Consider the following 14875-nt stretch of genomic DNA (forward strand, 5'->3'; position numbering starts at 1 on the left):
CAAATTAAAGCGTGGAAAGGATTGATTTATGTGTTATTTTGTTAAACAAAGCCTGGACAGAAAAATATAATTACTAACGTCAGAATGCTGAGCAAGGCAATTAGACGCAAAACACCACAACAGACGCCAAAAAAAGAAGAAGAAAAAAAGTGAAAATGCTACCTCATGTAGAGAAAAGATTCTTTTTGGGAATTCTGTAAATATGAAATCTACATTTATACTTCTCGTACCTCAAAAAAAATCCACGAAAATTCTTTTTAGTTTTAGTATTTATTCTTTTCACTTAGGTTGCTGACCTTGTTTAACGAGCTCGCTTCTAGATGGCCAATTATACGAGTTTTCAATTAAAATCATCGCCAATCTTAACAAAGTTTGCCAACGCTTTTCACACATCCGGAGTGTCTTACAATTATTTGTAATAATTATTTGTTTAAAAGTACAACTTGTAGCTCTTATTTCCAGCTTTTCTTCCGTCTCGTGGTGGTAGCTTTTATCTGGTAAAAGCTTGGGTTGTCTATCTGTTTTGGAGATATAGATAAGTTAGAAAGATTTATATCGGCTAGTTTGAGTTGTTACAGATTTGAAGTTGGAGGTGGAGTTCTGTGTCGGACGCTTCGATGGCTGGATCGAAGCTGTTTTTGAGTTTTCTCTCAATCTTCGTAATTTCATTTATCGCTGGAGGAGAAAGGTAAGAAAAATATCAATCAGTAAATAAAATTTGCTTAAGCTGCAAATTGTGTACGTATCAAAAAGAAAAGAAAAGAAAAAATTGCCGAAAGTGTAAGAAAAAAGAGAAAATTGAATCAAGTTTAAATATATATATTAATTATATATTCCTTTTGGCGAAAAGTTGTTAATATTTTTTTTTAAGAATAAATAGTACTCATTTTGACGCTAACTCGATTATGCCATTGTTCTATTTCCAATATTTCTATTTCCCCTATTTTTTTTCTGCTTCTATATTGGGTATAATTTATTGTAAGTAAGCTTTTCAAAAAAAATCCCATTATTTCATTATTTTCGGTGCCGTTACAGTACTGGGCCATTTTCTATATAAAACATTTATATACATTTAGAAAACTATGCGGAACCTAACTTTACAACACTCAAAACCATTAAGCATCTAATATGGGATATAGTCCGTAATTATGTGGCAGTTTCTTGGCATGAAGTTGAAATGTGATTTCAACTTGTAACAAACTTAATTTGCCATCACTGACGAATTGTAAAGACGGTTACGCCAAAATAACGACGCGTTACCACTACACATCGTGTTTGTGTTAGGATTTTCCATGATTTTCAAAATAAGCAGTTTGTAAAACAATTTTAGGCTCAAAGTTTATTTTTGTTCAAAAAAGCTGTTATTGTTATCATCACCACCATCGTCCTTATCATCATAATCATCGTCATCTTCTTCATCCTCATTATCATCGTCTATCATCATCATCAACATCACCATCATCGTCATACGTCATCATCATTGTTATCACCCATCATCATCATCGTCATCATCATCCAGCATCACCATCGTCGTCATCTTTCATTACCATCATCATCATCTTTCATCATCGTCATCATTGTCCATTGTCATAACTCATCATCAACATCATCCTCGTCATCATAAAGTGTTCTTATTATTCATTATCATCATCATCATCCATCATCACAGTCATCGTCAAACACCATCATCATCAACTCATCGTCATCAACATCATCATTACCAATCAACACATTCATCAACACACGTCATACGTCATACCTCATACGTCATACGTCATACCTCATACCTCATACCTCACACCTCACACCTCACACCTCACACCTCACACCTCACACCTCACACCTCACACCTCACCCCTCACACCTCACCCCTCACACCTCACACCTCACACCTCATACCTCACACCTCATACCTCACACCTCATACCTCACACCTCATACCTCACACCTCATACCTCACACCTCGTACCTCACACCTCGTACCTCACACCTCGTACCTCACACCTCTTACCTCACACCTCGTACCTCGCACCTCGTACCTCGCACCTCGTACCTCGCACCTCGTACCTCGCACCTCGTACCTCGCACCTCGTACCTCGCACCTCGTACCTCGCACCTCGTACCTCGCACCTCGTACCTCGCACCTCGTACCTCGCACCTCGTACCTCGCACCTCGTACCTCGCACCTCGTACCTCGCACCTCGTACCTCGCACCTCGTACCTCGCACCTCGTACCTCGCACCTCGTACCTCGCACCTCGTACCTCGCACCTCGTACCTCGCACCTCGTACCTCGCACCTCGTACCTCGCACCTCGTACCTCGCACCTCGTCTCGGCACCTCGTACCTCGGCACCTCGTACCGATCGCCCTCGCCCGTACGCACCTCGTACCTAGCCACATCGTACCTCGTACCTCCGAACGTCATACGTCATATACCTCATCGTCATCATCATTGTCAAAAATATTATCATTATCATTATTACTATCATCATCATTATGACTATCACCATTATAGGCATAACCATAATCAAAACCTATTTTGGATTCCTCATAAATAATGCATATATTTTCAAAAGTTCTGAAAATGGCCCAAAATCGATCAAAACCATGTGCTATAGTCCATGCTTTTTGCCCAAAAAATGGCCAAAAATGAGGTATTTGGTCTTCCTCATGAATAATGCATATTTTTTAAAAGGTGTGAAAATGGCCCAAAATCGATAAAAACCATGGGCTATATAGTCCATGCTTTTTGCATAAAAATGGTTAAAAATCAACTATTGTCTATCTTTTATAAATAATGCATATTTTTTTAAAAGGTGTGAAAATGGTCCAAAATCGATCAAAACCATAGGCTATAGTCCATGCTTTTTGCCTGAAAATGGTCGAAAATGATCTATTTTTTATCACTCATTAATAATACATATTTTTTGAAAAGATGTGAAAATGGCCCAAAATCGATGAAAACCATGGGCTATAGTCCATGCTTTTTGCCTGAAAATGGTCAAAAATGATCTATTTTTTATCACTCATTAATAATACATATTTTTTGAAAAGGTGTCAAATTGGTCTAAAATCGATCAAAACCATGGGTTATAGTCCATGCTTTTTGCCTGAAAATGGCCAAAAATGACCTATTTTGAATCCCTCATAAATAATGGATATATTTTCAAAAGGTGTGAAAATGACCCAAAATCGATCAAAACCATGGACTATAGTCCATGCTTTTTGCCTGAAAATGGCCAAAAATGACCTATTTTGTAGCCTTCATAAATAATGCATATTTTTTCAAAAGGTGTGAAAATGGCCCAAAATCGATCAAAACCATGGGCTATAGTCCATGCTTTTTGCCTGAAAATGGTCGAAAATGATCTATTTTTTATCACTCATAAATAATACTTATTTTTTTAAAAGGTGTGAAAGTGGCCCAAAATCGATGAAAACCATGGGCTATAGTCCATGCTTTTTGCCTGAAAATGGTCAAAAATGATCTATTTTTTATCACTCATTAATAATACATATTTTTTGAAAAGATGTGAAAATGGCCCAATACCGATCAAAGCCATGGGCTATAGTCCATGCTTTTTGCCTGAAAATGGTCAAAAATGATCTATTTTTTATCACTCATTAATAATACATATTTTTTGAAAAGGTGTCAAATTGGTCTAAAATCGATCAAAACCATGGGTTATAGTCCATGCTTTTTGCCTGAAAATGGTCAAAAATGACCTATTTTGAATCCCTCATAAATAATGGATATATTTTCAAAAGGTGTGAAAATGACCCAAAATCGATCAAAACCATGGGAAGGAAGGAAGGAAGGAAGCTTCTTTATTTTGCCACGGTAAAAACATCAGTCGATTGCCTAAAAATATTTAAAAGTAAAGATTTACGATTAAAAAGCTAGTTACTGTTTTACATGTTTGCCGTGGAGCCCTTAGTTACAACTTTTCTTACTGTACAAACTATCAATTTCCGTTTTAAATTTTCGTACTGACTTGACCTCTTTTATATTTAACGGTAGGTCATTCCACAATTTTGCCCCACTATAGCTGAATGATCGTTTTAGATATTCAGTGTGTGGCTTAGGTATTGACAGTTTATGATCATGATTTCGAAGGTTGTATTTAGTATGGTAGTCGGAGAAAAGGTTTTGTAAGTAAACTGGTGTACGTCCCTGCATCGTCTTAAACATTAGTAGGGCTTTTTGTTTTTTACGACGAACTGCAAGTGTATCCCAGTTTAATTGGTCAAGGAGATGGCTAGATCTTATGTCATAGTTAGATCTTGTGATAACTCTAGCCGCTCGATTTTGACGCTTTTGTAGTTGAACACATAGTTTATCACTTAATCCATCCCAAACTGCACTACAATAGTCCAGTTTGGGTAGAATTAAGGCTTCGTAGATTTGGATGGCACTATCGGTCGAAATAAATGGGCGAACACGTTTTAGAGCCCCTATACTTGAAGAGATTTTCTTCGAAATGTTGTTAACATGTTCTGACCAATTAAGGTTTTTATCGATAGTGACACCCAAAGATTTGGTGTGATCAACTTGTTTAACGCTAGCTCCATTAATCGCAATATTAATAGTGGAATCGCATTGCGCTGTGAACTTTTGGCGGGACCCAATAATCATAAATTCCGTTTTCGCTACATTCAAGCTTAGCTTATTTGCTAACAACCACTGATGTATATTAATGAGTTCAGTGTTGATGCTTGGTTCCAAGTCTCCTACATTTTTACCATGAACGCTGATGCTGGTATCATCAGCAAACATTCTTGTTATGGCTTGCGCCAAACAATTTGGTAAGTCATTAATATACAGGAGAAATAAAAGTGGGCCTAAATTACTGCCTTGTGGTACACCGCAGCTCACAGTACAAGGCTCAGACAGACTTCCGTTAACACTGCACAGCTGAGACCTCGTCAGTAAATAAGAACGGAACCACTTGAGTGAGCCTTCATCTACACCATAATTCGATAGTTTGGACAAAAGAATTTCATGATCTATGGTGTCGAAGGCTTTTTGGAGGTCTATGAAGATTACTCCGTTAAGTAGTCCCTTGTCTATATTAACTGACCATTCGTTCGTTGCTTCGAGCAACGCGGTGACAGTGCTGTGCAGGGAGCGAAAGCCTGACTGGCATTCCGTCAATAACTGGTTTTCATTCAAATAATCGTATAGTTGATCATAAACGATCTTCTCAAATATCTTTGAAGCAGTGGGAATGACCGAGATTGGGCGATAATTGTTTAGGTCAGTTTTCTCCCCTTTTTTAAATATAGGCGTTACTTTCGCTATTTTCCACTCCCTAGGAAAAATGCCCATTTTAATAGATTGTCGAAAAATCACAGTGAGAGATGGTCCCACTATAGAGGCGGACATTTTTAGCAATTTGTTGGGTATGTTATCTAAGCCTGCAGCTTTCTTTTCCTTTATACTTCCTAACAAGTCGCAAACAGTTTGCTCACTTGGAGGTTGGATAGCGAAAGTTTTACCAGTTGTAGGTTTCAGAAATGATTCAAATTTAATGTCAGATGGAGGTAATTTATTGGCTAGAGTCTGGCCTATACTTGTGAAATGTTCATTGAAAATCTCGGCCATCTCACTTGGTGAGGTTACTGATTTATTGGCAACTTTAATTTCGGAAACGCCGGAAAATTTGCTAGCCTTTCGAGCACTTAGATCATTAAGGAGGTGCCATGTTTTCCGAGGATCAGATTTATTTAGTGCTAAATTTTCCGTAAAGTATTTTTTCTTCGCTAATCTAATTTCGTTATTAATCCTGTTTCTCGATTCTTTGTATTTTTTCCAAAATAAGTCACTGTCAGTGGAAATTGCTTTCCTTTTCAATTGGTCACGTGACCGCATTTTCTGTATTAGCTCCGTTGTGATCCATGGTGAGTTTTTCCTTCCCACACGCTTGTGGCGAACAGGCAGGTGGGAATCAATACACTCGGTTAGCAAGGTTTTCCAGCGAATCCACATATCATTCGGATCATCGTAAGACTTGATGTCTGACCATGGCAGTTGTTTGAGATCACTCAAAAATTTGTCTTGATCGAAATTTCTGAAGTTACGTACCTCAATTTTGCGAGCCTTTGACGGCTCGTAATGAATTTTTCTCGTCATGAATACTAAAGAGTGATCACTGATGCCAAGATGATACACACCTGACTTACTAATTTTGTCGGGAGTGTTTGTCACACATAAGTCAATTAATGATTTAGTGTTATGCGTTACACGTGTTGGCTCATTTAATAGCTGATAAAGCCCATAGATATCCAAAATATCAATTAAATTAGATGAAGCTAGGTTCGTTCTCGTTAGTTCTAAGAGATCGCAATTTATATCACCTAACAAATAATAATCGAGATTTGTCTTATCAATGCTATCTATGAGCTTTTCAAATGTCGTGAATAACTCGAGGGGTGAGTTGGGAGGGCGATACCAAGTACTAACTAAGAATGATTTTGATCGTGGCTTAAAGATTTCTATAGTGATGAGTTCTAAGATCCCATCATCAAAGTCGTCGCGTCTTTGATAACTCAGGTTGTTTCTCATGTAAATACATACGCCTCCTCCGTTTCTACCATTCTGAGATCTATAGTCCATGGGCTATAGTCCATGCTTTTTGCCTGAAAATGGCCAAAAATGACCTATTTTGTAGCCTTCATAAATAATGCATATTTTTTCAAAAGGTGTGAAAATGGCCCAAAATCGATCAAAACCATGGGCTATAGTCCATGCTTTTTGCCTGAAAATGGCCAAAAATGACCTATTTTGTAGCCTTCATAAATAATGCATATTTTTTGAAAAGATGTGAAAATGGCCCAAAATCGATCAAAACCATGGGCTATAGTCCATGCTTTTTGCCTGAAAATGGTCAAAAATGATCTATTTTTTATCACTCATAAATAATACTTATTTTTTTAAAAGGTGTGAAAATGGCACAAAATCGATGAAAACCATGGGTTACAGTCCATGCTTTTTGCCTGAAAATGGTCAAAAATGATCTATTTTTCATCACTCATTAATAATACATATTTTTTTTTTAAAGTTTGAAAATGGTCCAAAATCGATGAAAACCATGGGCTATAGTCCATGCTTTTTGCCTGATAATGGTCAAAAATGATCTATTTTTTATCACTCATTAATAATACATATTTTTTTTAAAGTTTTGAAAATGGTCCAAAATCGATCAAAAGCATATGCTATAGTCCATGAATTTTGCCTGAAAATGGCCAAAAATGACCTATTATGCATGTTTCATAAATAATGGATATATTTTTAAAAGATGTGAAAGTGGGCCAAAATCGATGAAAATCATGGTGTAACGTCCATGCGTTTTATCTGAAAATGGCCAAATATGACGTTCAGAACCGCATAGTCCTTGCCGAGCTTTGTGTTTGGATTATGTCCGATAACAACAAAATCTTCATCCCTTATAAATAATTCATGTTTTTTAAATGCCTTCGAATTGTCCATTTGGTTCAGACGGCTTTATTTTTAGCTTAATGTTTTCACTTTGTTTTTTTTTTTTTTTTTTTGTTTGTTTTTTGTTTAGTTCTATAACCCCAGCACCAGAGAAGGGAATAAATGTCTGTGCTTTTGACAAGACGAAAACTAAGTTTGTGTTACGACGAAATATTACCACTTTTAGAATGAGAAAAAGTAAAAATTGTGGAATACCTGGATATGCAGACCTCTTATGCACCGAAGTAAGGTATGAATGTAATTACTATTCCTATACGTTCATCCAATCTAATTCAGGTCCATTCTTATTGCTATATACGTTCATCCAATCTAATTCAGGTCCACTCTCATTCTTATAAAGCCCTTTCATGTGACGTCAAAGCAGCTAAATTTGGAGGACAAAACAAAAGAATTTCAATCTCCTGAGAATTGGAAACATATTCAGTTATGTCCTCCAAATTGAGCTGAATTCCGACAGGCCACAAGAGTTATATACGTATATTTTTGTATATTTTATATATACGTGTACTTTTCTGTCATTGACCTCCCTCTAAAACATGACTTCTTCTTTGTCATAGTTACGAGACAAAGGTTTACTGGTATCCATTTCGAAGGGACTTCCATTACATTTCTTTCCACTGCTGTCCTGGATGGCGTGGCTACCAAGACGGTGTGGGCTGTCTAGAAGGTACAACATGATGTGTTAAATTATAGGGAGGAGAGGCGGAACAGAGAGAAGGAGAGAGAAAGGTGGGGAGCGCGGAGAAGGGAGAGAGGGATTATTTAGTACTGGCTCACTCGTTGATCGAACGTCGACTCTTTTTTGTTCTAGAAATCCCATGTGAAGTCCAAATCTCCCAAAACTCAAGACCACACTGTAAAACTAAACGCGTCGATGATCTCAAGAAAGTCCAACAGATCTACAAACTTGGTGAAAAAGAAGGGTTTCCCTTCGCCCTTTCTGACATCGATGCGATGACATTATTTAACCTTTACCGGAATGACTCCTTTACCAAGACCTGGATGAAAATGTATATCCACATGTTGCAGAAGAACAGAAAGTTGATTGAGAGCTTCCCATTAACCCACAAAAAGGAATTCAACTCGATAAAAGATTACGAAGAGGTGTATCATTTCTTCATTAACCAGATGAAGAATACGGTAAGGTGTCTCATATTCTGTATTCTTGTGTTGTAACTATGGATACATCCATCCAACTATTTTATTTTATCTTATCGCATTCTATTCTATCCCGTCTGATCTAATACTTTGACGATAGAGCGGCCATCTTGGATCGCAAGGCATTATGGGGGTCCAGGGGACAAATATAGCTTTGTTACAGTAATGAAGTTGATTAATATTAACAGCTCATCACAAAAGAGAATACGACAAAAGATGGCTTAGGACTGCACATCGATCACCTTCACCCGTAAAAGAAGGACAAACACACGAAACTATATATATTTCCCGTCATCTTTGTTTTGGCAAGATGGCCGCCGTATCTTCGAAGTAGTCCATTGTATTTCATCCCATGCAATCGATCTCGTACTAACCCATTCCACCCCATGTAATCCCATTTCATTCATCTTTATTTCATGTACCCAGCTATTGTTCAATTCTCTGTCCTCTCGCACTCTTGCTCTATCTCTTTTATTCTTATATCTAATTTTAGAGCAAGCTCTTTCGTTTCCCGTTTGACACCCTGCCATTCAAAAGTGTTGTGAATAGCAACACATGGAAAGAAGACAGAGTCTTTGCTGAACTGCGTCTTGCTGGTCTCAACCCCATGTGCATCCAAAAGGTCTCTTTACATCAAGGTACATTAAATACCTATTTACGCCGTCAGTTCACTTCATCCCTACCTAGGGGTCATAAATTGAACATATTAACATCAGATTAACATAACTTATTTTTTTCCGGTCCGATGTTCTAAAAAATCGTGCGTTCTGATTGGCTGTTTGAGCGGGCGGTATTTTGTCAGTATCTGCCCGCGTTCGCGGTCCGGAATCCTTTGCCGCTAAACAACAAAACAAAACGATTACAAAAACGAGTAAAGAAAAAATACGGGAAAAAAGTTATTTACCGGCGTCCCATAGTCGGTCCAGATAGGGAAAAACTGTGCCCTCGGTCTTGAAAACGGACCTCGACCTATATTAAGTAAGACGTGTTCTTCTTGTAGGTCAAGGTGTAACGTGGTCATCCCTCAGTCGTCGTTTGAATATGAACACTCACTGGGAACACGTGATTCAGAGAGCATTCGGTCGAACCCTTCCTCTACAAATGGTAAAGACAAAAATGGTTATAGAATCTACTCTAGTTGATCCTAGTAATGCTGTACGTTCCCTTGCTATTAAATTGGACGTTTGCATGCTGGTGTCATTGACCTCTACTACCATACTCCCTTGCGCACTTTCTTTTGTCCGTTTAATTAGCACCAACTACACATTTAATTAAGAAAGAAAATTCGCCAAACATTATGGTAGCGGTAGTCAAATGTCGCCATCATGCAAATGCCCCATTTAACGGTCGTAGTTTTGCAGCTGAAAAATTAAAAATTTCTCTCACACAGATAATTAGCGATGGGTCGGTATTCGTTTGTCATTTTCCTTTGTTTGACAACATCGTCAATGTACCCGACATAACTGAGGGTAATCCTTCGCGCAAGATGTGGAAATCAATGTCACCCATTGCGGTTTTCGTATCAAGACCAAGTGCTGACGGGCAGACAGCTGAGCTGGTCCCAGCAGCCATCCAGATGGACAGCAAACCAGGTACGGTATTGTATTTTCAAGATTTAAAAAATGGTAAATACAAATCAATAAAGGCTTTGATTGCAGCCATGACAGGAGGCAAGAAAAATAGCCCCTTTCACAGTTTCCAGTGTCATCTTGAAAGGTAACCGTCCGCCATAAATTTGCATCGTAGCGAGACTAACGGTGAGCACGCTATGATAGAAACATACGAATAATTGTCCGATGTGTTAAAAAAGGTCTCTATTATTGCAAGCTCACCGTTCGTCTCGCTTCGATGTAAAGGCACGGCTACCTTTCAAGGTGGCGCAGGGAACTGTGGTAGGGACTATTGCAGCCGTTCTAATCCGGTTTACATATGAGAAAGAATTCAGTTTTCCAGAGGAAAAACTAGTAAACTCTATTGTTGTGCTTCCTGTAATGGCTGCCTTCACTTGATGGTGCAAATCTTGTTGAGACAAACAGTGCATTTTTGCAAAAAAAGCCTTATACTGCACACAAGGAGATTTTAGAGGGATTACCTGTTCTCCTGTACCTCCCCTGATACGTCTTCAATGCCTTTGCTCAGTTCTCGTATGACACATGAGCGCGCATGAAACTCTCATTTGTGTCTGTCAAGGGCTATTTTGGCCTGCGGTATTCTCAAAAACTAAATTTCACTGACTAAAGCTAATTCAGCGCCAATTAGGACGTGGACATACAGTGCATTTTCGTACCGCGTAGCATATTGCGTTCAACACTTGCACATTATAACCTGGGGTCTTTAGTAACACCATTGTATACTAATCTCTATTAAAGTAACCTTTGCAAAAAGTCTGATAACTTGACATGATTCTTTCAGAATCCCCCGTGCTTACCCCAGAAGATGGCGATCTCTGGTTGCTGGCTAAGGAATCTTTCCATGTGACTGACTTTGCTTATGTCGAGATGGTGGAACATTTACTTAAAACACACTTGATGATGGAGCCATTTTGTACAACCATTCACAGACATCTATCCTACCTTCATCCCATTCACCAGATTATGAAGTTCCACTGCAGGTGAACCTTAAACTAATATAATGAAATATAATGAAATTTCAGGCTCCATACGGATTCAGTACCTCAGCATTGAGAAAAGAAGTTGACCTTCAAATTCTGATAGATACCATGAAACAACATCTGCAGGACTGATGCACGCCTGACTAACAAATTAAACCCTGAAACAACAGATTGAGCTCTGAAACAACCCCTGGGCTGATCTAAGTCAGGGCATAGCTAACTCACAGATTGAGCTCTGAAACAACCTCCTCGTTTCTTTATATATATTTGTTGTTCCTGTATGTATATATTTTCTTTCGTCCACATAACTATAACTATATATTTGTAATATAATGAAGACATCGACCCCCTCGATGAGCGTTACGCTCTTGGGGTTAATGTTTCGATAAAATATGTTTAAATAAATAAAAAAACGGCCTTGGTTAGATGGCAGAACAATATAAAATCCCTTTGCTCTCGGAAATTGAATTCTTCCACATGTAAAGCTATTGTATTTTTCTTGCCAACTAGCATGGCTGCCGTCAAGTGATGTTTCAAAACCTCTATTGCCTCCTTTGTAACTAAATTTTCTTACATTAAAAACGTTAAACTTTTTTTTTTGGACCTAAATATTTTATAAAAGTCTAATTATTGTTTCTTAACTATTAGGGGTCTTCTTCCTACAAACAAAATAGGATTCCCAAAACTCGTCGACGACAAAGCTTACATGCATCAGTTGTTTGCTATTGGTAATGTAGGATCTGTTCAGCTACTGGTCAAAGCTTTTCACACTATGTCTTGGGCAGACACTGATTTCCAGGCTAATATAAAGGTAAGACAAATAGGAAAAATGGCCTTAATTGAGATATCATGATGTATGCTGTTTTATATCCCTAATGGCTTCGTGTTTTTAGCATTTTCATTGGATAGTGACGTACCGCGAAATAATAGACCTCTTCGGCTCTGACGTAATGTTTTCCCATTTCAAATCATAAGTCATTCCCTAGAGTATCATTTCTTTGTTTAAGGTTTGCGCTCGGTTGCACATGAGAAGGCACATGAATATGGATACAGCTCAAACAAAGAATCTTATTATCAAGGGGAATAACACGTGGTCTGAAATGGGAAAACATTACCCCAAGCCGAAGAGGTCTATTGGTTCAACGGGTTCTCGATCTGTACTTATCATAACCATAACCTTTTGTTTATAGTAGTTTTATGGCTTGCGACGAAAACCGAGGGCTCTGGCATAATCCATTCTTGGCGCATGCGCAATCTTCCGTAGTTGAATACAATTAATGAAAATTATGCTTTAAAAAAGAGTTAAAATAAAAATATGCAATTGCGTGGCATCTTAACAAGTTTTTGTTCCAACTTTGCATGAACAGATGAGAGGCTTGGATGATAAAAGAAAGCTTCCGTATTTTCCTTACCGCGATGATGGCTCGGTTCTCTATCGGTCCATCCAGAGTTTTGTCCAGGAATATGTCGAACAGTAAGTGGATTTCTTTGTTCTTGAATGACAACCTCAATTAACAATTCTTAAATCAGCCTTTTTGAATTGGTACAATACCATTGTGTTCTTTGATTACAGACTCATTTATACTATACAATCACTTTGAAATTACGATCTTTAACTGGAACACGACGTGAATGTATTTACGCAAAATATAGGCTAACCCTGAGCAACAAGGAGCTTGAAAATGGAGTTTTGCCTTGCAAATCAAATATATGTTTAGTATAGTCGCGTCTTGAAGAATAAGGATACTGATTATTTTAACAGATACTACGGGAATGATGCTGATGTGAAGAAGGATAATGAACTTCAGGCTCTTGCCAATGAAATGTCTGTAGATGGAAAAGGAGAAGATGGAGGGAAAGGAAAGGTTGGAAATAAGTGATGTAACTTACACCGGTCAAGGGATATATGAACATCACTATGATTATAGAAATAGATTGCCATCGGTTCCATCATGATAATAGTCATAATCAGTACCTTCTTTATCCGTCATCATCATCATCACCATCTTTTTACTCCCATTCCCATTACCATCATCATTATCATTATCATCATCAAAATCATCACTATCGCCAACACCACCATCAAAATCATTCCTCACCGCATCACCATCACCATCACCACCACCACACTCATCGTTATCAAAATCATTACCATGATCATCACCATCATCATCATTATCGTTATCAGCATTATCAGTATTAGGCAGATTATCTTCGTAATCGTTATCAACAGCATCATGATTAATCTTCATCATCATCAGTCAAAATGATAACCATCACCATTGTCATTGCCATCGATATTCCATCACTAATTCATTTTTCATCTTGCAGCTCCGTGGCTTTCCATCCCGAATCTCAAGCATCTCTCTTTTAACAAACATCATCACACGGCTTATTTGGACGTCAAGTGCTCAACACACCGCCGTTAACTACCCAATAGCAGCATACGGAGCCTTCACTCCCATGATGCCATCCAAGATATACGACGACCCAAGAGTTCCAGATGACACCTTTGATTTGTACAGACTTCCCAATGGCAACATTTCAGCTGTAAGTATATTGTTTCATGCACCATGGAATGTAGCCAATCAGAACACAGAAAAGTTGTGGGATAACCATAGGTATTCGACCTCTTCGCGTGACGCAATGAATTTTTCTATGGTATGGTATAAAGTTCTTGAGACAAACCATAGCCCTTTATTTCGATTTACCAGTCCCCTTTTGTTGTTTGTTTTGTTTTGTTACTTTGTTGTTGTTGTTTTCGGAAGGGATCCCTGTAACAATAAGTGTAGCGGTGAAAAAAATTAAATAGTTTCTAGAGCACGGCTAACTCACAGATCGGATTGGAATTTAGCGTGTTTGGTTTTGCAGAGAGAGGAAAAATTAAGAACCCCGGGAAAAAATCCCTCGAATCAAGGAAAACCTAACAAACACTTACTCTGCCCGAGTCCATGAATCAAACGCGAGACTCCAGAGGTGAGAGAGAGACGACATACTACGCTGTGCTACCCTTGTCTTGGCTTCACAATGAATCAACTAATGATATTGATTGTTTTAGATCCAAGCTGGTGTTGCTATGAGCCTAGGATCGCTTCACCTCGATGACCTTCTTGATTATGGAGCACAGTTGAGCGACCAAGAACGAGGCGGGCAGATCGTACAGAAGCATTTCAAGCGTCTAAACAACCTTGTCAAGCCCCTCCTGGATCAAAGGAACGAAAGAAGGTTCCAGGGGGGACATCTGACCTATCCTTTCCTCACCCCGGGGTGGGTACCTAATAGCATTTGTACCTAAAACTCGCGATAGTTTGAAAACGTCGTCTAGCCTTCTAGCAAGTTAATATGTTAAATTACTCTAGTGAGAATAAATAAAAGCAACAAGCAAACCTGATATTAACACTGTAAAGTAGTCACGAAATTTTTGTCGTCGAATTTCAAGATGCTACCATTTTGCAACCAAACAGCAATGAGGACAATAATCCCCTTGGAGTTCCCTTAGCCTCCTTCGCAGGCATCTCTGTAGCTTTCTCTAGCTAATTTCTCTAGCTATTAATGAGCCGGAGTCTGGGAACAAAGAAACAAAACCAGCACTCTCGGTTTTCGCTGG

The 14875-nt window shown here is 38.4% G+C and overlaps 1 protein-coding gene across 1 annotated transcript; it reads left to right on the forward strand.

Annotated features, from left to right (window-relative positions):
- Positions 1-450: 450 nt before the first annotated feature.
- LOC116290323 (polyunsaturated fatty acid 5-lipoxygenase) lies at positions 451-14659 on the forward strand. Its single transcript, XM_031697326.2, has 13 exons — positions 451-688; positions 7570-7728; positions 8057-8166; positions 8311-8639; positions 9151-9295; positions 9658-9761; positions 10048-10249; positions 11070-11268; positions 11917-12079; positions 12636-12742; positions 13031-13133; positions 13600-13818; positions 14327-14659. The coding sequence occupies exons 1-13, from the start codon at positions 618-620 to the stop codon at positions 14561-14563; spliced, it is 2148 nt and encodes a 715-aa protein (XP_031553186.1). The 5' UTR covers positions 451-617; the 3' UTR covers positions 14564-14659.
- Positions 14660-14875: the final 216 nt, after the last annotated feature.

This window comes from Actinia tenebrosa, unplaced genomic scaffold, assembly GCF_029948245.1.
Source record: "Actinia tenebrosa isolate PJP-AT-01 unplaced genomic scaffold, QUT_ActTen_1.0 PGA_scaffold1__47_contigs__length_23844297, whole genome shotgun sequence".
NCBI lineage: Eukaryota > Metazoa > Cnidaria > Anthozoa > Actiniaria > Actiniidae > Actinia > Actinia tenebrosa.

Coding starts and splice junctions, on each gene's coding strand:
- LOC116290323 (XM_031697326.2), top strand. CDS start 618: ATGGCTGGATCGAAGCTGTTTTTGAGTTTTCTCTCAATCTTCGTAATT. Junction 13,134..13,599: donor AAGATGGAGGGAAAGGAAAG/GTTGGAAATAAG, acceptor TTCATCTTGCAG/CTCCGTGGCTTTCCATCCCG. Junction 13,819..14,326: donor CCAATGGCAACATTTCAGCT/GTAAGTATATTG, acceptor TGATTGTTTTAG/ATCCAAGCTGGTGTTGCTAT.